The sequence below is a fragment of the Propithecus coquereli genome, unplaced genomic scaffold (assembly GCF_000956105.1).
Source record: "Propithecus coquereli isolate 6110/MARCELLA unplaced genomic scaffold, Pcoq_1.0 Scaffold70, whole genome shotgun sequence".
Taxonomy (NCBI): domain Eukaryota; kingdom Metazoa; phylum Chordata; class Mammalia; order Primates; family Indriidae; genus Propithecus; species Propithecus coquereli.
In genome coordinates this window covers 4,699,393-4,724,765 of record NW_012153063.1, presented here as the reverse complement: position 1 = coordinate 4,724,765, position 25,373 = coordinate 4,699,393, and the positions used below count along the sequence as shown (strand labels likewise).

Below are 25,373 nucleotides of genomic sequence, written 5' to 3'. Positions count from 1 at the left end.
AAAATGATAATATTATAGTTGCCACTAGACAGGCTATGATAAAAATCTGAAGACAGTTCATAATGGAAAATTTTAATACTTGATGTTATTTTTAAGTTCTTAGAAACATTTCCACATGGATGTGAAAATTAATCCATTTATAATATGGAGGCTTTGTTATTATTTTTAAATCGTAATGAACTTTTTATTCATTCATTTGTAACATTAAACCTTTGTTTCCAGTACTATACGACAAAGAATTCTCAAATACGTTATTTTTAATAATTAAAAAAGTTTTTTATTTGGTAGTAGGTCATTAATCAATGTTTAACCATGTTAAATTAAATTGAAGCCAAAATATACAGACTGAGCAAATGTGATAGTGCACTCCTCAGTGTGAATTTCTGGATCCAAATTGGTGTGCACACACAGAAAGACTCTTCATTTATATTCCTATGAGTCATGCACTTATAACTGAAAAGTAATAATTCTGCTTGAAGTATGATCTGTTTGATGTATTATGTGGCCACCCAAGTGGCTTTATCTTTAATTTAATTCCTTTCGTCTTCAAAGAGAATTCCTTTTTAGGCATAGTTTTCAAAGTGGAAGAAGTTCTTGCTTATAAACATCATTGAATACAAAGTACTGAGTTAACCATATCCTGGTCACGCCAATTACCGCAGTGTTTCCTGCTGTAAATTGAGAATTCCCATAAAGTGTTGAAAACACAGCACTGTATTTTGTATTCCTACCTTCCATTAATTCCTATATTTTTGAGGAATTAAATTGTACCAGTGTGAGCTCATTCTCCTTACTTTTGTTGTTTTAATTGGATTTTTCCTTTATGTGTTATGAATCAGAAATTTTGAGTCTCCTTATATTTTAGTAATAATTTTTAAAAGGGCTTCTCATATTTTGCTGAAAGAATTTATCTTCCTACTCTTTTTCTTACTGTTATTAGTGTGGGTCAGCTAATCTGAAACACATAAGTCACAAGTGTGGAAATAATATTTAATATTTGATCCTACTTCAGGGTTCTCCTCTCTCAAAATAGTAGTCTTTTCACTTTGTCTTCCCTTAACGATAAGTCTGCTTTCTTTCTGATACTTTTATTCTGTTTTGTTTTTTGTTTTTTTTTTGTTATTGCTCTGTGTTTAGGAGAACTAGGATTATCCAAATTCCAATTAAGAGTAAATTTAATGTTTAGGGGGTACATTTGGATAGACTATTTTCCATGAACACTTTATGGAATATATGTATGCATTCTAGAATACAAATCATAATCAAAATCTGGAGCAGTATTTTAGGGGATAGCAATTCTGATTTGGATTTTAATCATTAATGTACATTCTCAGGAGGAAGTGTGGTGCTTATTTAGATTATCAATTTCAGCTCTGAAGGTAGACTAGATTAACAGATTTTTTTTTGTTTCTTTAGGAAGTTTGTAGAAAATTATTTGGAATATGTGACCTATATATTAATTTCAAAGGCCTGATTACTGTCTGAACCAACTTAGTAATTTTTGACTTGGTAATTATCTCAATATGTACATGCAGCTTTTGAGGGATGACAGCTTTTTGATGATATCCCAGGGGATTAGATTACATTTAATTAATGCTAAATTCATAAACAGAAATGATTTATAAATATTAAAAATACAGATTAAACCACTCATGGAAACATTCTGGAGACAACAGGGCAAGGCCTTTAATTTGTAGTACAGTAGTCTCCCCTTATGCTTGGGGGATATGTTCTTAGACCCCCGGTGGATAACTGAAACCACAGATACCTACCAAACCCTATATTTATGATGTTTTTCCCTAGACATACATACCTAAGATAACGTTTAATTTATAAATTAGGCATAGCAAGATTAACAATAACGAATAATAAAATATTAGTGGAACAATTATAACAATATATATAAAAGTTATGTGAATGTGTGCACTGTCTCGCTTGTTCTCCTTCTCTCTCTCTGAAAATATCTTGTACTGTACTTGCCTATTTTCAGGCTGCAACTGATGGCGGATAACTGAAACCATAGAAAGTGAAACTTTGAATAAAGGGTGGGAACTATGGTAGTATAATTTCAGAACAACTAATAACTAATGCCTTCCTTAATTCATAGTGAATGTTCTTTGGATTAAATTGTAGACCAAAAATTAGAATATATGGTATAAACTTAACTTTACAAGCCCCCATTGTTTTTGCTGCATTAATTTGATTTTATTAATAATAATGAAATTTAATATAACTAAAAAGAAAAAAAATTGATTGTAGATTTTAAAAATGTTTATTATTTAAAGTCATAAACTTTGGCTTATCTTACTGAAATTCTCTCTCTGGTTGGTATTTTTTCTGAGACTTCTAGGAAGAATGGATATATATTGAGATCTGGATTGTTTACTGGACTATTATTTGCTTGATGGATTATCTATAACAGCTTTATAACAGACTGTACTTTTTTTGTTTTTGTTTTTTTGCCACCCATAAAATTTCTAGGCTGTGCAGGTGCTAAGGAATTTTTTTTTAAAGTTGAACTGGAATGTAAGTTGAAACTTCTGTTGTAAAAACATAAAAGGGAAATTCCTACCCAAGAAATATAATTGGTTTTTGAATTATCTAGAACTATTGCTTATTGACAGAAAAGCAAGATTATCTAGTTGCTTTCTTTGAAAGAGTGTGATATAGTTTCTTAACTTACAGGTTTGCTTTGTAAATTCTGTTACCTTGATATTTTAGTTTCTGTATGACAAAAACAAGTGTAATTTTTTCTCAGTTTTCTCCCTTCCAGGTTCTTTGAAGTCCTATGTCATTAGACTAAACTCTTTTCAAAAAGGGACCTGTTTGTTGTGCCTGAGTATCTTAGGTGTATAGGAAATAAATAATCATCAAAGATAATGGTGGTGCCTGGTGTAATATAGTATTTTAACAGCTGGAAAGACATTTACATTTAACTAGGATTCAAATACTCCCCTACCCCAGTAGAGTGTATAATTAGAAACCTGAATAATTAGAAGTTAAATATTAATAGGAAGATCAAGATGCTTTTCAGAAAGCTATTTGAGGATTTGCCTTTTCCACATTATTTTTGTATAGCCCAGAATACTAAAGATGCCTAAAAGTGTTAAATAATAGATTTGGCTAAAAAATTGGGGGACTCAAATATTATAGTTGATAGTTGATTCCTGGTTACTTAGGGGGCCCATATACTGTATTATGCTTGGCCAGTACAGTAGTCCCTAACCACATGTGACTGTTGAGCACTTGAAATGTGGCTATTCCAACATTGAGATTGTGCTAAATGTAAACACTGGATTCGAAGACTTGACACACATGCAGAAGAATGTAAAATATCTCATCAAGATTTTTTATATTGATTACATGTTAATATTTTGTATATATTGGGTTAAATGAAACTTAATTTTCCCTTTTTACATAAAATATGTCTAGTAGCAAGTTTAAAATTACATATGTAGTTTACATATTTCTATGGGACAGTGACATTCTACTAATATTTCCTAACTGTTTTGGCTTTACACTCCTTTCACAATAAAATAGCTCATGAATTTCCTTCCTTGAAATTTTTAAGTAATTTTATCATTTTGGATAGTGTTCAAGAAATACTTATTAAGAGTCTGCGATATGCCAAAAATATTCTAGAATACAGCAATGAATGAAAACATACAAAACCTACCTTCATAGAGCTTTCTATTGGAAAAAATATGTGATAAAGAAGTAATTTTTAGTAAAAATTTTTAAATAAACTATTATTTGTTTTAAGTATACTATTATTGTATATAATTTCATATAATTTTAATATAGTGCCTCACTTATCAAGTGATAGTTTGTCATTACTGTTTTAAATATTTCTTCTTTTTCTTCTCATACTGGTGTTCCTACTACGTGTTACACCTTTTATAGTTGTCTCACAGTTCTTGGATATTCTATTCTGTTTTTTCCCCTCCAGTCTTTGTTCTTTTTCCTTTTCAGTTTTGGAGGTTTCCACTGATACGTCTTAAAGCTCATAGCTTCTTTCCTCAGCCATATTCAGTCTGCTAATGAGACCATCGAAGCATTCTTCATTTCTAGAAGAATGAAGAATGCTAGAAGGTTTTTGATCTCTAACGTTTCTTTTTGATACTTTCTTAGAGTTTCCATCTTTCTGCTTATATCACTCATCTATTGTTGCACATTGGCTATTTTTTTTTCCATTAGATCTCTTAGCATATTAATCATAGTTGTTTTAAATTCCTGGTCTGATAATTCCAACATTTCTGCCATATATGAATCTGGTTCTGATGTTTGCTTTGTCTCTTCAAACTATATTTTTTGCCTTTTAGTATGCCTTGTAATTTTTTGTTCAAAGCTAGACATGATGTACTGAGTAAAACAAACTTTAGTAAATAGAACTTAATAAGATGTGAGGGTAGGGGAGATGTTCTATAGTCCAGTGATTAGGTCTGTTTTTTAGAAACCCTTGCCCCTGGGCTCTGAATTTCCTAAGTGCTTCTCAGTTTTCTTCCCTTAGATAGGACAGGATGTCTAGAAGGAGCTGGAATTAGGTATTTGCCTTCTCTCATGTGGAAGGCTAGAGTATGTTGGAGTTGGGTATTTCTTTAATTTATATCTAACTTTAAAAAAGCAAGAATTTTCAACAGATTTCTTAAAAATATGCCATTAGTTACTTCTTTATTCTCATCTTCTTGATCTCTCTAGTGTTTGATAGAACCGACTGTGTAGGCTTTATACACTTTTTAAACACTTTGGTATCTTGATTTTATATACTTCTGGATTTTCTTCTACCTCACTGATAACCTTTCCAGTCTCCTTTTAGGGCCCATCCTTTTTTGTAACTCCTCCTCCTTTGCTCAAATAAACGTGAGTGAACCTCCAGGTTTGGTTCTGGACTCCTCCAGGTTTGGACCTGGACTCCTTTCTCTTTTTTGCTTATACTCTCTCCTAGTCCCTTGGCTTTAAGTACAATTTAAATAATCTAACTGTGACTTCTCACTTAAACTCTGGACTTCTTTTGTATAGCTACTGTACTTGAACGGCTAATGGACACTTCAAAAGTACTAATATTTCCCAAACAGAACTTTTTATTTTTCTCTCCTTCGAACTCTCTTCCCAAGTCTGCCTCATTTCAGAAAATAGCACTACTGACTACCCAGTTGCTCAAGCCAAAAACCTCTAGGAGTCATCCTTGATTTGTTTCTTTCCCTTAAGCCCTACAAAATGTTGATCATTAAAAGTGTTGTTGACTCTACCTTGAAACATGTTCTAAATTCATTTATTTTTCTTCATTTCTACTACTACCTCACTAGTCCAAACAACCACTACCATCTCTTATTTGAATTACTTCAGTAGCTTCTTAATTGGTCTCTCCGCTTCCATTCTTGCTCCATTACAAATCTTTTCTTTACAGAACAGCTAGAGTAATTTTTAAAAAATAAAAATTTCAATTAGATTAAGTTACTCCCTCGTATAAATCTCTAGTGGCTTTTCTTTAATTTATACATAAAATGTCCATGGTTTGGCACTTATCTACCTCTCTAATCTTAATAACTGTTACTCTCTCTCTGGCTCATTATGTTCTAGTCATATTTGCCATTGTTCCACAAACACACCAAATTTATTCCCACCTTAAAGCTTTCTGCTTGTTATCTTTTTTTGCTTGAAGACACATAATCCCAAATTCTTGATTAGCTTGTTATTGCCATTTCAGATCTCAGAGCAGATGTCACCAACAGAGAGGCTTTTTCTCATCTACAAATCTAAATTTACTCCTACCTCGATGTAGTCATGTTGTATACTATGTTTAATTTTCATAAAAACACTTATGGAACCCTTTTTTACTTAATATTTTCTTATTTTATTCTGTAGCTATCATTTGCTAGAATGTAAGCTCTGTGAGAGTAGAAACCTTATTTGTCATGTTCACTGCCACCTTTCTCTAGTACCTTAAGGTAGTATCTGTCACATGTTGCTCATAAATATGAATGAACCAAATTGGTGGATGTTTGGTTTTAGATTGAATATTATATTAAATGGAGACTAAAAATCTAGTATCTACCAAAAATAGATAAAATTATTTTTATGACTTAATGTTGGCTATTTCTTCGTTTTCTGCTTTAAAAAAAGTTAACTGGCTTATTTCTATACTTTTTGAATTTTTATTTTGTTTTTGAAAGATGAAATAGTTTTTCAGCTGTCATTCAAAAACACTTCTCTATAAATAATTTGTTGTGGTATGGATCGTCTTTATGCCCCAAATGAAAACCAGATGGCTTTACTTGTAGCTAGATATTCTCACTGTCTTATTTTTAAATTGGCTTTTGAAATACTGAAGACACATTTAAGTGCTATAAAAAAATTGTGGTTATATGGAACTAATGGAACTAATGGAAAACATCTTGAGGTGAATTTATACAATTTTTATTTATTACTTTATGCTTTTGAAATCACTTTTCCTCCATATACTTTCTACCTTTAACCAATCATCCATTATGTGTGGAAATGAAATAATACCCAATTAAGAATAAATACACTTTAAAACTGTATAGTGGTCAAAACCATTATTCATCATTAACCTGAATGATAAACTCAGTGACTTTCAGTAGTATGCACATCTAATTTCTACTAACCCCTGAACACATACCTTCTGAATATATGTATCAGAGGCTCCGAAACTGTTCTGTTTTAAATAATTTTTAAAAGTTTATTTTAATATTTATTTTAATTTTTAGGAAATCCAGTTTAGCATTTTTTTCTTTTACGAATAATGCATTTGGTGTCGTGTCCATAAAACCTTTGCTTAACTCAGTGTCACAAAGATTTTCTCTTATTTTTTTTCAAAGAAGTTTTATAATTTTAGGTTTTACATTTAGGTTCATGATTCATTCTGAAAGATCTGACCATTTGTATATAAGGTGTTAAGTATGTATCAAGGTTCTTTTTTTTTTGCATATGAGTGTTTAGTTATTCCAGAATCATTTGTTTAAAAAAAAACTAGTCTTCTACACTTAATTGTCTTTGCATCTTTGTAAAAAAAAATCAATTGACCATGCATGTGTGAATCTATTTCTGAACTCACTATGTGTCCATCCTTTTGCCAATGCCAAAATAAATTTACTAGTGTAAGTTGATAGGTAGCATGAGTCCTTCAACTTTGTTCTTTTCCAAAGTGTTTGGCCATTCTAGTTCCTCTGACTTTCCACGTAAATCTTTGAATCAACTTGTTGATATCAGCAAAAAGTCTTGCGAAGATTTTGTGTTTAAAATTATAGATCAGTTTGAGAAGAATTAATATCATAATGATATTGAATAATCTAATTCATGAGCATATTGAATTGCACTATTTATGTCTGATTTTTTTCATTGGTGAAAAAATCTATTTTTCAGTATATAGATCATACACATACTTTATTAGATTTATACCTATTTTTGGAGGTACTGGAATTATTTCTGTTTTTAAAATTTCTATTTTCAATTTTTCATTTCTAGTATTTAGAAATATAAATGATTTTTGTATGTTGACCTTGTATTGGTTCTAGGAGGTTTTTTTTGTAGATTCTGTGGGATTTCCTTTGTAGAGGATCATGTCATCTGTGAGTAGAGACAGTTTTACTTACTTTCTAATCTGTATGCCATTATAGATGTTAACAGATTAGAAGATATAGGTCATTGAGTTGATCAAGTGACAACTTGAATCTTGGAAAAATTTTCCAAATGCTAGCTTGTTTTATAATTATTTTTTTATTTCCATAAAAGTAAAGTGTAAAATGCAAAAAAAAAAAAAAAAAATCTGGTTATTTTTGTTTCCTCATTTTTTTGAATTTAGGATACATGGGAATCTACTGTATATTAAATATAAGATTTACTGCATATTTTTAAGACATATATAAAAGTATATAAATTTTGAGACATGCAGAATTTAGGGGAAGATTATTACAGAAATCTCTACATTTCTTGAGACATTATGTAGTAAAGTAGATATATAAAAAAGGCAAACATCTATAATTTTATCACCCAGAATTAACAATCATTAACATTTATTTATTTTGCATTTGGTCTTTTTCTTCCAAGTTATAAAATTTTGTATTAATAGTTAAAATGCAAATTCTCTTAAACCATCACTCTTAGTTCTGTTTCATGGAATTTACTTGATGCAACTACTGTTGCAAGTTTGGTGGTATTTTTCTGGTTCCCTTTTTATTCTTGTAAACACATGTGTACATATACATACATATGTATGGCATTGAGGCAGGCAGACTGGTTGGTTTCCTGTTTTGATGTGGTCTGAAGGAGGGAAGCAGAGGCCCCTTTGCTCTAGCTGAGGCTTGCCTAAAGCCCCTTATTCAAGCTGTGGCTTGCTGAATTTCTAGCCAATTAGAAGCAAGAGACCAAAAACCTGCTAACCACAGTTTCTCCTTTAGAGGGCTAGGGACTTTCCCAGAACCCCTATAGGCCCAGTTAGGCTTAAGCTCCAATTTAAGGAGCTTAAGTTAGGCTAAAGCTCCAACTTCATGCTTTGACATAACCCTTCCCTTTAGAAAAGCCCAATAAAACGAAGCCCCACACTATCCTCAGGGAATAGCCTGAACTTTTCCTTTCTCTGTGCTAGCTCCCTTGTGCACAAGCTAAATAAACTTTTTTTCTTTGTTGCTATGTCTGGTGGTCTCTCTTGATTTCTATCCTGGGAGATAGATTACAATAACCCAGGGATGTTGGTAACAGTATGGCTTTGATTTGTATTATATTTATATGGTACTGTGTTATATATATTCTGCACTGTTCTTTTGTCTTTTTAACTTAATATTGTTTTTGAGGTCTCTTTTGATACTCTAAGTTATTCCTTTTTAACTGTGATATAGTATTCCATCATGTTTTATTATCCATATCCATTGTTAGAATATATCTAGGTTGTTTGGAAAGAATGTTTTGCTATTGCAAGCATTGCTCTGTTGTACCTGTGACAAACATTTTCTTCATTATGATCAAATTACTGAACCAATTTATGGTCCCAAGAGATGTGAGAAATCTTTATTTTTTTCTTTTGGATAAGAGGTATCCAGATTTTATTAATGTGTACATGAGGAGTGATTACCCCAGATGTGAGAAATCTTGTTTACCCATATCCTCCTAATAAGTGATATTTTCAGACTTAAAACATTTTTGTCAGTTTGGTGGTTGGAAAACTGGGCTCTTGCTTTGTTAATATATATTCCCCTCATTACCAGTATGATTGAGTATATATTTAATGACCATTTAGATATCTTCATCTGTGAAGTGCCTGACTGCTCTATCCTTTCCCCATTTGTAGGAGTCCTTTATATATTCTAGATACTAAAATCTATTATATATGTTGCACATATTTTCTTCAAGTCATTTGTAATTAACTATGTGATTTTTTTGTTATTACATAGAAATCTTTGTGCCTTTTTTTCTTTCGTGGTCATTCTTATTAGTCTTTGCAAAGAATCAGCTTTTGGTTTGGGGTTTTAATTTATTTTTTATTTATTTGAGACAGAATCTCACTCTGTCGCCTGGGCTAGAGTGCTGTGGTGTCAGCCTAGCTCACAGCAACCTCAAATTCCTGGACTCAAGCAATGCTCCTGCCTCAGTCTCCCGAGTAGCTGGGATTATAGGCGCATGCCACCATGCCTGGCTAATTTTTTCTATTTTTAGTAGAGATGGGGTCTCGCTCTTGCTGAGAGTGGTCTTGAACTCCTGACCTCAAGCAATCCTTCCTCCTCAGCCTCCCAGAGTGCTAGGATTACAGGCCTGAGGCACCATGCCCGGCCTGGATTTTGTGTTTTTAAATGGGAACGAAAGAAGTAGAGTATAGCTAGCATCTGGGGACATGCACTGTGATAGTGTGCCTGTTTAAATGACTTGTCAACTATCGTGTGTTGAAACAAAAATTATGGAGTGTCATAGTTATAAATTATTAGCTGCCTTTACAAACTTATAATTGTTAATGATGTAACTATTCATGATTCATAATTTTTAATGGTACTGGATTACCTTTTTCTGTGAGTCAGAATATATGGTTTATATTTTTGATAAAATATAATTAAGTTTGTTTAATTATGGGATTAATCTTTAGTGGTCATCTGGCACAGTCTCCACTATTTTCCAGGCAGGAGTAATGTCCTCTGTAATGATAACTGATGAGAATCCATTGAGGAAAAGGGAAAAAATTGCAGATATGTTTTCACGAAAAATTTATACATATTGTAGATAAGGCGAGTTTTCACTTATGTTATTTTTAACAGCTGTGAAGTTATTTATATGTTTTTGTTTGTAGTTCATTTCACTTAGGTCTTCTTACAAACAGATTATTTAGTATATATTAGTTCTTGTTATTAGTACTGTTCAAGTTGTGAAGATTAAATTCAGAATTGGAAGTTTGGAGCAGTTTATTATGCTTTATAAAGATAAGTAATTCTTACTTTTGGCTGAGAGTATGGGATTAAATCACATTTTCAAGTGTGATTACCAGATTCTAGGTTGGAATTTTTTCTTTTGATTCCCGCTAAACATTGTCAAAAAATGGAATTCTGAGATGTAATTACATCCACAAATATTCATTGAACACTTATTGTTCTGGGCTTTAATTGGAGTTTTGGATATTAGGCCCAAAGTTAGAATGAAGAATAGCTTAATCCTTGTTGAGATAATGTTGGGAATTGTGAGATGAAGAATTTGTTTCCTTTCATGTTTTAGTCAGAAACATCAAAATTGTTGCCTTTGGAAAAAAGTGGAAGCAGAAAACTTTTTTCTAGATATTTGATCATTTGTTTTTACATTATTTTAGGTTTCCAGTAATTATCTACAGGAATCGCCATGACCCCAGCTCTGAGGGAGGCAACAGCAAAGGGTATCTGCTTTTCATCTTTGCCAAGTACCATGGAGTCTGACAAGATGCTATGCATGGAAAGTCCAAGAACTGTAGATGAAAAGCTAAAGGGAGATGCTTTCTCTCAGATGCTGGGATTTCCGACTCCCGAGCCTACTCTTAATACTAATTTTGTGAATTTAAAACATTTTGGCTCTCCTCAGTCTTCAAAACATTATCAGACAGTTCTTTTAATGAGTTCTAATTCTACATTAAATAAATACAATGATAATTATAAACAAAAAAAATTGGGGGAGCCCAACTGCAATAAACTGAAAAACATACTGTGTAATGGCAGCAACCTTCAGCTCAGTAAAATCTGTCATTCTCATTCTGAAGAGGTCATCAAAAAGGAACCTTTATCAGATACCACAAGCCAGTGCATGAAAGATGTACAAATTATTTTGGATTCAAATGTAACCAAAGACACTAATATAGATAAAGTACAACTGCAAAACTGTAAATGGTACCAAAAGAATGCACTTTTGGATAAAGTTACTGATGCTGAGATTGAAAAGAGTTTATTGCACTGTGCTCAAAAGAAAATTGGACCTGGACACTCAAATGTGCCTATTAGTTCTTCAGCTGCTGAAAAAGAGGAGGAAGTGAATGCTCGTTTACTTCATTGTGTAAGCAAACAGAAAAGTTTACTTAGCCAGGCTAGAAGAACTCAGAAACACTTGCAGATGCTCCTGGCAAAGCATGTTGTTAAGCACTATGGTCAGCAAATGAAATTTTCTATGAAACATCAACTCCCCAAAATGAAGATCTTTCATGAACCTACCACAATTTTGGGTAACAGTTTACCTAAATGCACTGAAATTAAACCAGAAGTCAACATATTGACTACAGAGAATAAATTATGGGATGATATAAAAAATGGCTTTGCACAGTGTACAGCTGCAGAAATCCAAAGATTTGCACTGTCTGCTACAGGGCTGTTGTCTCATGTTGAAGAGGGTCTGGATTCTGATGCAACTGATACCAGCTCTGATGATGATTTGGATGAATATACCATTAGAAAAAATGTGGCAGTGTAAGTGCAAAATTACTATTAGACCTTTTTCTGTTCCAAATATAACGGCAATTGTCTTTAAGATATGTTAAAAGGAAATAGATTTTTTGAAATCTTAATGCCATAGTCTTTAAGTTATAAACTTTGGTGAATTTTTAAAATGTTTTATTAAACTGTTGTGTGTGAATATACACACAAATACACACAATTTTAAAATAAATTACTAAACTGTTCTATCTAGGAAAAACCCATATAGGAATAATAAAACTAGTTAGCTATAAGTAAGCCTTTTTTTCTATTCTTGAATAGAATAGGCTATGGACAAGGCCTAAATATTTATTTAAGTGATCTAGTCAATATGTATAGATGAATCAAAAAATTTAAAGTCTGCACATAGGGAGCCCTTGTTGATTTGGGGAGTTTATCAGTTCAGAGTACCTGTAAATTGACCTGCTACTTTTTTTTTTTCTTAACTATTTATATACTCATTGTATTCATAGCTTCCAGCTTTGGCCTTTACCAACTCAGTCAATATTTTCTGAGTTAATATAACTAAGGCAAAACTATAAATGTCTGCTATAAGATACCTATTGAATGCTCATTATGTGCTAGACACTGTAGATTCAGTTGTGAGCAGCATATTCACAATCTCTGCTCTCTTGGGCATTTACTTGAGAGAGAGGTATCTTGATATTAAAAAAAAAAAGCAGAGAAAAATAATTTTAATTATTATACCATGATAACACTCCCGAACAGCTCTGTCCAATAGAAACTGACAAGATGCTGGAAGTGTTCTAAATCTATGCTATCCAATAGGCACTAAACTCATGCGGCTATGGAGCACTGGAAATTTGGCCAGTGTTACTGAGAAACTGAAATGTCAATTTTATTTAATTTTGTTTATAATTTAAATAGCCAGATAGAACGTAATTTTTAATCCTAGCTTTCAGGGAATCTGTTATTGTTCCCAAATTGATGTGAATTACTATGTGTATATATGGCATTTTGTGGGGAAGAAGTCTATCATTTTTTCAGATTCTCAAAAACGAATGAAAATTATTATAGAATTAGAAGCCAAACATTTTTACTAACAAATACAAGATCAGTATATTAATTTTTATAGAGAGAAATAAAACGTAAAGCCAAGTGAGCATTCTAGTTTTTTGGTAATTGAAGACTATAATTGAAGTTTGTTTGAATGTGGGAGTTATAACAGTTATTGAGCACAGATTATTTTTCTGGCTGGTATTGTGCTGGTTACTTTACATATGATATCTCATTAATTCTTTCAATAATCCTGGGAAGTAGTTATTGTTATTCTTATTTCACTTAGGAAGAAACAGACTCAGCGTGGTTTAGTAATGTTCCCATGGTCAAAAAGCCAAATAAGTGGTAGAGCCAGGATTTAGCCCATATATGTGTGGCTCTAAACCCATGGTGGTTCTCTTATAATATGCTACTTTCTCAACATTGTATCATTGATGCTTATAGCTACAAGAATTATTGGACACATGTGTTCTGAAAGTCCAGAAATTTATTAATTTTTATATTTATAATACTTTTGAAGTGTTTCAATTTAATAAAATTCAGTAGGTAAACTTAGTAAATTAAGTATGTACCTTTTTGTTGTTAAGAGCTAATAGACAGGTTTGTCTCTTTTAAGGTAGAAATAGAAATAAGAAAATTTTGTCTTTCCAGACTACTTTTTGACCAATGATGCTATTGTCATTAGTATCTCTTTCATTGATTTCCTACAGCATTTAGTTTGCATACCATCTGTCATTAAATCATATTTTTTCCTATACAGTTTGCTAATGTATCTTTTAGTCTTAACCCTGTCTTAAGGGTAGAAACTACATTTTATATTTTTTGTTAATCTCTTATAGACCAAGTACATCATTATTGATTGATCAGAACATTTTGTTTTAAGTTTTGCATTTACTCTTTGAGTTTAGTGAAAGAACACTAAGCTCAGACATTCGTATAAAACATACACAAATGGGGAAATTCAAACTACTGAAAAAACACTATGCCTTTCCATTTCTTGTTTTGTCAACTCTGCCAATTTATTGAGGTGAACTGAAGTAAAGTAGCCTGGAAAAAAATTGGGTTCTGGTTTGGAAAGTTTATTTCTCATACTCTCTTTATTTTTCCCATAATCAACTAGAGGGGTTTCAGGGACTCTAGACATACATTTTAGGAAAATAATGAGTCTAAGAAATTTAATATCAGTTCTTTAAGATATGCTTCAAGCCTCTTGCATTATTGACCTTTTAATATGACGCCTTGATTATTAAAGCCCGTGTCTATATTTCTAGAGGCCAAATAAACTTTGTTATAAGGTCAAACTCATCTGATCTATATAAATCAATAGTACTAAATTTATATAATAACTTTGAATTCTTTAATTCACTGAATTGATAATTGTTTTGGTTGGCTCAGTTTTGGGGTTTTTATTTTATTTGCTACTTAAAAACTGTTCAGCATTTCTTGATTTCACACATCTTCCCATACATTAGATATTAAATTTTGTTTCGAATATTTTTAGTAATATAATTTCTTGTGGGAAAGATTGCACCTCAACATTTTATTAATTTTGAAGTTGACTAAATTTTGAAAACAAATAGCACAACTTTAATTATTTGTATCTTTAGGTGTGAATATAAAAATGATTTCTGGTTTTTTAAGTTGGAATTAATCAGTTCTGTTTTAGGTTGTTAAATTTATTTTTAAATTTAAAACATTTATCCTGATAAGTTTACTTTCCTTCTGTTAAATTTATTTTTATTATTTTCTTCTCTATATCTGTGGAAACTTACTTTTTCAAGTCTAAATGAATATTTTTGATATATAAGCTTCAAAATTAAACTTTAAACCTAAATAGCAGGTAAAAAATACATTTTGTGTATCTAAATTTTTAAGTGAGTGCCAACACAATTAAATTTTCATGTTGAATATGAAGAGTTCTCAACTTATAAGCTCCAGAGTGACAAGTCCTAAAGTTGACTTCAACTTAATTTTAAGCAACATGAGGGCGAGTACTACTCTTTCTATCTTTGTATACTGAGAAACTAGTATTGTCTTCTGTTTAGTGGTTGCTTGGTATTTGAGTGAATGAATGATTATTTCTGTATTTGTACATGAAGTTGTAAAGATAAAAGAATTGGGGTTGACAATCTATGAAATTTCTGTATATATGGTTTTTCTTTTATTCTTGAGTTGCTTTATCTTTACTCGATGGTTTTTTTGCCTTCCTTCTTTTGTTTCTAATACCAAAATGGCCACAAGTGGTGTCTTGTGCATATTAGACCCTGGGTGAATGTGTGTTCAATGACTGAATGAACAAAATATGACAAAATATGGACATTTAAAAGTGATGATTTTATTATGATATTTAACACTTGTAATTTTTTAAATTGATAAGTAAAATATATATTTACCTTTAAAATCTTAGATTCTGTTATTAATATGCCTTCTATTTTTCTTAAGATTATAGCCCCAATAAGAAAAACAAATTTCATTTTGATCAGGAAATTAGCTGTGAATGAATATAATTGTTTTAGGAAATTGGAAAGTGCTCATATTAGCCATTACTATTTCCATTGTTGTTTTAAATATATATTTGACTTGCCCCTTTTATTTTCCCTCCAAAAATGTAGACAGTAGATTAATTCATCATGATATTACTGATAGACTTTAATAATAACTTTTGGTTGAGAGGCTCATGTACATTAGAAGTAAAAGAAAAAAAAAGGTTGGTTTACTTCAGAAGGGATAATGGGGGACTTTATGGTTTTTTGTAGGTTTGAAATATAGCCCTTATATGGTAATATGAATGGAATTTTTCTCCCAATGTTCTTTTCCTTTGGTGAAGGAGCCTAGGCTCTGGACATTCTTGTGTCACAATCATGGCTTGCTTTGTGACCCTAGGCAAGGTTACTCTTAACCATTCTGAATCAGATTCCTCATCTTTGATTCATAATAAAGAATTCTGGAGATAATTAGATGAAATATTAAATATAAAGTACCAGTACATAATAAAGCATTGATAAGGCAGCCAATAAAGGGCGCCTTATTAAGCAACTTAACTATTTTAGAAGACTGGAGTTTCATATTGCTGGGGGAAACTTGAAGAGCCAGTATAGAATACATGCTTCAATGTTAACCCATTCTAGAGGTGAGGATTGGGGGTATTTTTACACTAATTCCCATCAGTTATTGGTTGAAAGCTGCTACTGGTAGTGTTAATTCCCTGGCACTTCCCTTCTGCCACGTGGGTGGCAAAGTAAGCCCCAGCAATAACAAAAAGAAACCCTCTGTCAAAGAAATGCAGGCGCTGGCAGTTGGAAGTCAGGGTCCTGTGCACTGAACTGGTTAAATGTGAGGGGATGTGGGTGGGTCACTGACAAGAGTCTTCTACAATTATGCTCTCATGTGGTAGTAATGCTTTAGAATTCTAGCATTTCTTTTCTTTTTTCCTGGGGAATGATGATCAGGTACTTTTTTTCCAGGATGGCATGTTGGGGAAACTCAGAGATTTTGACAGAGGCATGTTTTAGTCTTCCAAGGTTGTAGAAAAGGATGAAACATAGTTTCTTGTCTTATTCCAGGAAGCCCACCAGTATCTTCCAATTAACACAATTGTTTCAAATGTTGGGAGAAAAAAATTCCCAACATTTCCCCAAATTTGTCCCCATATATTCATATTTTCTTTGAGTTTTTACTTAGGGACATAGATACGCAGGCTTGATAAGGACATTCTTTTCAACAGATTTAGTCATTCACCAAGAAATAAGGGACAATTGTTGATGTTTACTTAGAGCGGTTGGATGAATCTTTCCAGACTGAAAAAGAGAAAAGGCCAAAGTAATTTTTTGCAGACGCACAGATATGAATATTCATAGTTTTGTTCTTGCTTTCCTATTTTGCCAATGGAAAGGAAAAGAATTGAAGAGCTAGGTGATCTAATATTTCCTTTTGAGAAATTAGATAAATAAAAGTAGGAACTCAGTGTGAGATTCAAAGGGTAAAGAGACGGATAACTTTCCATTAATAAATTGCAAAGAAGAGTAACTTTATATTTGTATAATATGGAGTTTACAAATTGTTTTTGCACTTATTATCTTTTTTATTTTCTACACTTCTGACATAGATGGGAGAAGTTTGACTTTATTTTATTTTACTTGTAAGGAAAACAAAGGAAAAAATGAATGAAAAACCAATTCTAGAGAACTTACAAATGGTACTTGAGTGAAGAACCTTTCCATTAGGAGAAGCAGAAATGAATTAAAGGGCAGCAATTCAAAAGTGTAACTGTGAAATGAATTAGCAGCTAAAAACTGGTAAAGAAATATTTTATACTGTAGCATGTGGACATCTTGGAGGAAAGTAATACTTCAGTTAAAATAAGTTCATTCAAGGCCGGGTGCGGTGGCTCACGTCTGTAATCCTAGCACTCTGGGAGGCCGAGGCGGGCGGATCGTTTGAGCTCAGGAGTTCGAAACCAGCCTGAGCAAGAGCAAGACCCCGTCTCTACTAAAAATAGAAAGAAATTAATCAGACAACTAAAAATATATAGAAAAAAAATTAGCCGGGCATGGTGGTGCATGCCTGTAGTCCCAGCTACTCAGGAGGCTGAGGCAGAAGGATCACTTGAACCCAGGAGTTTGAGGTTGCTGTGATCTAGGCTGACGCCACGGCACTCACTGTAGCCCGGGGAAAAGAGTGAGACTCTGTCTCAAAAAAAAAAAAAAAAAAAAAAAAGTTCATTCACTTTTAAAAAGACATTTTTTCAAGTAATGTGATTTTAAAAGATAATATGTTTGCTGTATTTTCTCAGTGTTATAAAGTTAGTTTATGGCAGAGCTGGGATGTTAGCTCTCTTCAATTTTAGTCTGTACTACTATATCTAAAGACTTTAGCTGGCTTAGGCCAAAATTAAGTTGACTGAGGCATTTTTGATGTTCAAGTCATCAAAAGAAAGCAGAAAAAGCGTTTTGTTTATTTTAACTAGAAAAAGAAAATTAAGGTATTACTATAAAGTTGACGTTTTTCTATGAGACAAGCATCACATTGCTTGTATATGTATACATTTTTAAAAGTCTTGCTCTAAATCAGTGAATCACAATCCTTTCTTCTTTACCCCAATATATCAGGGGATGACTAAGTTAAATAATTGTTTTTATTGTCTCAATTTTCACAGGATGGGGAAAGACGCAGAAACTCATTCTTTTGACCATGTTGTTTAGAAAACTATAGGTGATTATAATATAACTAATTTTCCTTGGAATTGCTATATAGTATGTATCACTTAAAAGTTTTATATACGTTCATTTTAAAATAAATCACCTTCATAGAAGAAACAAAATGTCAGTTATGTCATATATGGGGAAAGCAGAATAGTAAAGCCCCTTTGGAGTAGTTATGCAGTATGTAATTTTGTTTCTCAGAAGGAAATGACCACCTTTGTTTTCCTAGTTTTGACATGAAAGTACAGCTTGGGAGAATGATATCATCAAGATAGCAGAGTAGGAGATACTAGCCTTCATCCTCCCACAATAAACAAGAAATAGACATCTATCCATGAATGAAAATCGTTTTGGGAGGTCTCAAGGGTCCAAGTAAGAACCTGAAGCAACACCATGGAGCAAAAACCAAAAAATAAAATGGAGAAAAAGTACACAGAAAGCGTAGCTGAAGAGATCAGCATATCTGAGACATCTGAAGAATAAAGAAGGTGATCAGGAGCTATCAGTATCAAGCATGTGGTGGGTGCCACCATGGTCATCAGAGCCTGCTCTGCAGATAGCACCAGCATCTTTTGCCACTGAGGTGACCAACAGCCATCACCACCGCAGACTCTCCAGAGGAAGATACTGCTGCACCACCCCATCACCACCAAGAAGGAGCTGCTGTTGTGCCACTCCAGGATGAGGGCCACCATCCTCCCAACCCCACATGCACCCATACTCCAGAGCTTCAACTGCCCATGCATGCCCACACGTAAGACCCTGGCTTCAGGGCTGCTCCATACCTGTCCACATTCCAGACTCTGGCCCTGTGGTCATACCACATGCACTCACCTCAGATACAAGAGCCATCATTGCTGTAGGCTAGCTTTTCCCAAAGCCTAGAAGCCTGGGGTGCTCTGCATGTACCTGTGTTGCAGACATTGCCTCTGTTGCCACTTTTTGAGCACTTGGGCTTCTGACATCCGAACCACCACCATAGCACACTAGCCCACTCCCCAAAACCCAGAAGCCCGGTAGCTCCTCATGTGCCCGTGCTTCAGAAACCAGAACCACTGCTACTGTGGGTTAAACTGTACCCCAGGCCCTGGAGCTGTGGTTTCTCTGTGTGTCTGCACTCCAGGTACTACCTCTGCTGCCACAGTGAGTAAGCCTGTGCTCCAGACCCTGGAACCACTGTAGTTCTGTTTATGCTGGCACTTTGGACTTTAGCACCCTGGCTACTCCACAGGCAATCACATCTTGCACAGTTACCAATGTGGCATCGAGGGCACCTGCACCTCAGACATGGGTGCCACCTCAGCCCCTGACCCTGGAGCGGTGGTTTCTCTATGAATGACTGTGCTCCAGATCCCAGCTCAGTGGTAGCCTCACAGATGCCACATGTGAGACATTATTGCCACCAATGCTGCAAGCCATACCCAGTGCTAAGAGAGCTTTCGTTGGCCACAGCTTCCCTGGTGAGAGAATAAGAGATCAGGAGGACCCCGTGAGCCTTCATGACTGAAGCACCCAATAGCCTTTGCCGCCTCATTGGACACTGACTGCTGAGGACCCCTGCCATCTTTGCCAGTGCCAAAACCAGTTGATAGAGCTGTACAGAGATCATACTGCCATGTCTTCACTGGAGCCAGAACTGTCACACATCACCCAGCTTGTGTCCTTGCACCCACCTGTTGGTAAAAGACTTTACCAATCTGTAAAGTCTGAAACAGGTGACTACACCATTAAATATGCAGACATTAATGCAAAAAACCAAAAAAACATGAAAAGCCAAGGAAACAACACCACCAAAGGAAAACAATGATTTTCCAGTAACTGACCCTAAAGAAATAGATCTATGAATTTGCCTGACAAAGAATTAAAAAAATTCTTTTAAGGAGGCTCAGCAAACTACATGAGAACACAGAAATACAACTCAACAAAATCAGGAAAACACTATGTGAACAAAATAAGAAGTATAACAGAGATTAAAATCAACTAAGCAGAAATTCTGGAGCGGAAAATAAAATGAAGGAAATGAAAAATACAATAGAGAGTATCAACAGCAGAATTGATCAAGCAGAAAGAATCTGTGAACTCAAAGGCAGGTTATTTGAAAATATCTAGTCAGAGGAAAAAAAGAATGAAAAGGAAAGCCTATGGAATTAATGGAACACCCTCAAGAGAGCTACCATTCTTGTTATAGCAATTGAAGGGGAGAGAAGGGGGTAAAAAGTGTTTTTTTTTAAAATAATGGCTTGAAACTGCAAATCTGGGGAAAGATGTTCACATCCAGATAAAGGAAGGTCAGAGGTCTCTAATCATATTCAAATCAAAGATTACACCAAGATGTACCAAAATTAAAGTGTTAAAAATCACAGACAGACTCTTGAAAGCAACAAGAGAGAAGATTCTCACTTACAAGGGAACTCTCAGGAAGCTATCAGCATTTTTCAGCAGAAACTTGGCAGGCCAGGAGAGTGTGGGATGATATATTCAAAGTGCTGAGAGAAAAACAAAACAATACAAACAAAACGAAACAACCAAGAATATGTTACCCATCAATGCTGTCATTCAGAAATGAGAGGTAAGACTTTGCCAGACAAACAAAAGCTAAGGGAGTTCATCACTACTAGACCTGCCTTATAGGAAATGGTAAGACAAATTTTTCAAGCTGAAAAAACAGAATGCTAATTAGGAACCTGAAAACATGAAAGTATACAAGTCACTGGTAAAAGTAAATAGTCAATTGAGAATACTCCTAATACTGTAATGGTGGTGTGTAAATCACTTATATTTTTAGTATGAAGTTTAAAAGAAAACTATTAAAAATTATAGCTATAATAATTTATTATAAAATATACAATATTAAAAGATATAAATTGTGACATTCAAAACATAGGAGGGGAAGTAAAACTATAGTTTTTGTATGTGACTGAAATTAAGTTATTATCACCTTAAAATAGACTCTTAGAACTATTAATGTAAGATTTTTTTTTTTTCGTAAGCCTTTTGGTTACCAAAAACCTATAGTAGGTACATAAAGGATGAAGAGAAAGAAATCACAACTTACCACCACAGAAAATCATCAAATCACAAAGGAACACAGCAAGGGAAGAAGAAAACAACAAAGGATCTAGTTAAAAAAATAGAAAATAATGAATCAATGACAGTAATAAATCCTTACCTATTAATAATTGCCTTAAATCTAATTGGATTAAATTCTTCAGTCTGAAGACATACTGTCACTGAATAATGATAATAAAAAAGACCCAACTATATGTTCTTTATAAGATACTTACTTCAGATAGAGATCTTTAAAGACTCTATCAGAGTAATTAGAATTAATTAATTCAGTAAAGTTGCAGGATTCAAAATCAACATATAAAAATCAGTAGTGTTTCTATACACTAAGAGTGAACTGTCCAAAAAAGTAATCAAGAAAACAATCCCATTTATAATAACATAAAAAATGAAATACTTAGGAATAAATTTAAACAAAATGGTGAAAGATCTGTACACTGAAAACTCTAAAACATTGATGAAAAATATTGAAGAAGACACAAATAAATGGAAAAATATCCTGTGTTCATGGATTGGAAGACTTAATATTGTTAAAATGTCCATACTACCCTAAGTGACTTACAGATTCAATATAATCCTTATTAAAATCCCAATGACTTTTTCCACATAAATAGGGAAAAACAATCCTAAAATTTGTATAGAACCAGGAAAGACCCAGAACAGCCAAAACAATCTTGCACACAATGAACAAAGCTTGAGGTACTATACTACCTGATTTCAAAATATATTACAAAGCTATAGCAATCAAAACAGTATGCAGTGAAATTAAAAACACATATGTATATATCTGTATAACAGAATAGAGAACTTAGAAATAAAACCACACATTTGTGGTCAACTATTGTTTAACAAAGTTGCCAAGAACACATAATGAGGAAAGGACAGTCTTTTCAATAGTGTTGAGAAAACTGTATATCTACATGCAGAAGAATAAAATTGGACCCTTCTCTGACTCCACATCCCCATATAAACTCATAGTGGGTTAAAGACTTAAACATAAGACCTGAAATTGTAAAACTACTACAAGAAAACAGAGGGAAAAAGCTTCTTGACATTGGTGTTGGCAAAGATTTTTTGGATATGCACTCCAAAGCATGGAGAACAAAAGCAGAAATAGATGAATTGGATTACATCAAACTAAAAAGCTTCTGCACAGCAAAAGAAACAATCAACAGCATGAAGAGACAGCCTACAGAATGAGGGAAAATATTTGCAGACCATACATCTACATCTAATAAGGGGTTAATGTCTAAAGTAGTAATATATTAATATATGGAAGTCAAACAACTCAACAGGAAGAAAACAACCTAATTAAAAAATGGGCAAAAGACCTGAATAGACTTTTTTCTAAAGAAGACTTACAAATGGCCGACAGGTTTATGAGAAAATGTTCAACATCACTAATCATTATGGAAGTACCAATTAAAACCAGAAGGAGAAATCATTTTAGAATGGCTATTGTAAGAAAGACAAAGAATAACAAGTGTTAGAGAGGATATAGAGAAAAAGGAAACCCTTGTACACTGTTCATGGGAAAGTAAATTAGTATAGCCATTATAGAAAATAGTAAGGAGATTTCTCTGGAAGTTAAAAATAAACTATCATATAATCCAGCAATCCTACTTCTGGGTATACATCCAGAAGAAATGAAATCATTATGTCAAATTGATACCTCCAATCCCACATTCATATTCATTTCTAATAGCCAAGATACAGAATCAACCTAAGTGTCCATGGACAGATGAATGAATAAGGAAAATGTAATGTTTGTATGTGTGTGTATCAGTTACATAGGAAGAATAATTTCTGGAGATCGATTGTCAGCATGGTAACTATAGTTAATATTATATTATGTACAGAAAGTCACTGACTTACAACAGTTCAACTTACAATTTTTCATGTTTACAATGGGCTTATTGCGACACAACCCAGTGCATTTTGACTTATATTTTCAGTGTTCTCACTATAAAAAGTGTTAAATGTTCTCACCATTTAAAAAAGTATGTAAGGTGATGGACATGTTAATTGGCTTGATTTAATCATTTTCAGTGTATTACATGAAAACATCACATTGTACACTTTAAATATATACGATTTTTATTTGCCATTTGTACCTTAATAAAAACTAAAAAAAGATTTTTAAAAATCATGAACACAATTTTAAACTTTCTTAGACAAATCTAAACACTGCAAATACTGTTTATTTCTAAAAATGGTCTTTTTATAGAATTGGTGTCATCAATACTGTTTTTAAAAAAAATAAATTTTCATATCTTAAAAAAAAGCATAGCTCAGGAAGATTTATTTACACTTTAATGCAACATTTGGATTCCCAATGCATATTTTTATCACATTTTAATGTTTCTAAAAGTGAGATGTACCCTATAATATGTACAATTAATATTATATTATTCCCCCACCCCAGGGAATTCTGTTATTAAATCGATGTTCTATCTTGAAATCAATGACATATTAGCATTGAGTAAATGCAGTATTTCAAATTCCTGCATGTAAACATCAGTATCATTTTAAGTAATATACTGTATAATATTATCTTTAAGATTGTTGAAAATAATTTTCATTTAATGCTTAGTGATATTTTTTAAATGATTGCATTTTATTCTGTTACATCTTTTTTTAAATGTGAATTAGTGTATATATTTGGCATATAGGGGAATGATGTGAATATAATATGGAATTTTACACACAGCATGCATATATCCACAATGTGGATTGTTTCCAAACCATTTCAAACATGTTAATGCTTTTAAATGATTAGGGTCAAGCTTTTTCACACTAAAGAGAAATCCTTAGCAGTATATTAAGATCTAAACAAAATGATGAAAATTCTGTAGAAGTACCCTCGTGTAGCTAAATAAGTTGATGGTTTATTGGTTTCAATAATTGCTATATATTTCTGTATTTTAAAAGATCTGAGGAAACTATAAGTTCAGTTGAATATGCTTTAAAGACATTTCCCTTGTATTAAAAATAAATTGATTAATGAAAAAGTCTATCTCTAGGAGATATTTTTAATTTTTATTAAACTGTTCTCTATTAGAACTGAATATCTTCGAGGACCCACATAAAAGGAAGAAGGATGATGCCCCAGAATATAAAGCTTTAAAGATGGACTGTTTTATTTTAGGTACAAATGCCAATGGAAACTTAAGATTTTTATAAGGATCGTTATTGTTTTGCTAGGGCTCAGATTTTAAAGTCCCATAGGTTTTGAGTGATCTGGCACTAATTGTTTTCACTGTAAGTCCATCTATTTTTATTTTGTAGAACATGAGGTTATTCAGGAATGCATATATGGTGTTACAGCACAAACACCTCTACTCGATTCTGGCTCAGTGGTAGTCACCTTTTTGAGCAACAGGGGTAGTTTGAATTATCTTTTATCTTATTTCTTTTCAGGGTCCATTATAGTGTTTGACAGAGCCAACACTAGCCCATTTGTGTGAGTTAGAAAAAGGTTTTCCTTCCTCTGAGCAGATTTCGGTCTGTAATTGCAGGGCTTGGAGTACAGAACTCTTTTTGGATTTTATTAATAGTTCCACTTGCCCTTTCAGCCAGGCCCTTGTGCAGTATTTAGTTTGAAAACACTACATGGTTGCCTGGCTTCCTGAACAAGAGACACATATACACACATACACATGCGTGCACACACACAATGCTTGTTGAACTGATTGTTCCTTTAGCAAATAAATACATTTTTATTAGTTTAACAATTCATTTACGGTATTTCCTCTTAAAAAATATATCTCTAGTTGTCAGTGTTTGATGTCATACAAGGGATTTTACAAACACATTTAAGACTATTTAATAGACAATTAACTTTCAAAATCGTTTCCATACAAGAGAAAGGAGGTGGTAGTGATAGGGTGCATAAGTTTCCCAAACTGTTTTTTTTCTTTTTCTTCCTTTTTTTGAGGTGGAGGGATAGCAGGAGAACAAGACTAAGTTTTCCCATCTGATGTGTGAATTCTTTTAAACTAATACTGAAAATTTCAGTTTGGGCAGTTGACACAGTAGGTTCTGCCAGAGTTCTAAGCAGAATTGCATAATATATCAAGATGTGTTTACTCCCTTTCATATATACTTCCTTTTGGAACCCTTCTTATGTTCCAGTCTTAGATTGTCCTCAGACATTATAAAT

At 33.0% G+C, this 25,373-nt stretch overlaps 1 protein-coding gene across 1 annotated transcript in view; it reads left to right on the top strand.

Moving 5' to 3' along the window:
• The window catches only part of KANSL1L (KAT8 regulatory NSL complex subunit 1-like), a 151,685-nt gene that overhangs the window by 3,599 nt on the left and 122,713 nt on the right, over positions 1-25,373 (top strand). The window contains 1 exon segment of the mRNA XM_012661214.1: positions 10,802-11,918. Coding sequence (XP_012516668.1) covers positions 10,831-11,918 — 1,088 coding nt within the window. The 5' untranslated portion in view covers positions 10,802-10,830.